The sequence below is a fragment of the Penaeus monodon genome, chromosome 28, assembly GCF_015228065.2.
Source record: "Penaeus monodon isolate SGIC_2016 chromosome 28, NSTDA_Pmon_1, whole genome shotgun sequence".
Classification (NCBI taxonomy): domain Eukaryota; kingdom Metazoa; phylum Arthropoda; class Malacostraca; order Decapoda; family Penaeidae; genus Penaeus; species Penaeus monodon.
Window position 1 is genome coordinate 18,383,206 of NC_051413.1, and position 544 is coordinate 18,383,749.

A 544-nucleotide genomic window follows, 5' to 3' on the forward strand; every position below is an offset into this window, starting at 1 on the left:
CGTGTTTATAAAACACACAAAAAGGTAAGAACAAGGGAAAGAATTGTGTTTGGTAAGATTTTAATCCAAAAATAGATCGGCGAGAAGACGACGAGAAGGCTCTGGGAAAGACTACTTGCCATATCCTCCTGAAAAGAGAGATTTCGAATGAAAACGACTGAAAGTGAATACCATAATAAAAAAGTTCAAAGCACTTTTTCACCATGTCAGAAACAAGTAGACGGTTTACCTCCAAAGCCGCTTCCACGACCGCTACTGAAGCCTCCCCCGAAGCTTCCATGGCCTCCTGATAGCACAAGGATTTCATGAGAGTGGATTGCCTAGTGCAACTAAACACATTTAGATTTCATGTTATCAATGAGTTTAGACTTGGAAACTTCTAGAAGCATTACCTCCAAAGCTACCTCCTCCGAATCCTCTGCTGCCATAACCTCCGGATCCTCCAAATCCACTGCCGCGTCCTCCGCCGAATCCACCTCCGTGTCCAGTGGTAAATCCACCTCCTCCGAATCCTCTGCCGCCGTAGCCTCCAGACCCTCCGAAT

General features: G+C 45.8%; 1 protein-coding gene across 1 annotated transcript in view; it reads right to left on the reverse strand.

Moving 5' to 3' along the window:
• LOC119591089 overlaps positions 1-544 on the reverse strand; it is a gene marked incomplete in the record, with an annotated part of 53,715 nt that overhangs the window by 4,163 nt on the left and 49,008 nt on the right. The window contains 1 exon segment of the mRNA XM_037939810.1: positions 230-286. Within this exon segment, the coding sequence (XP_037795738.1) occupies positions 230-286 (57 nt within the window).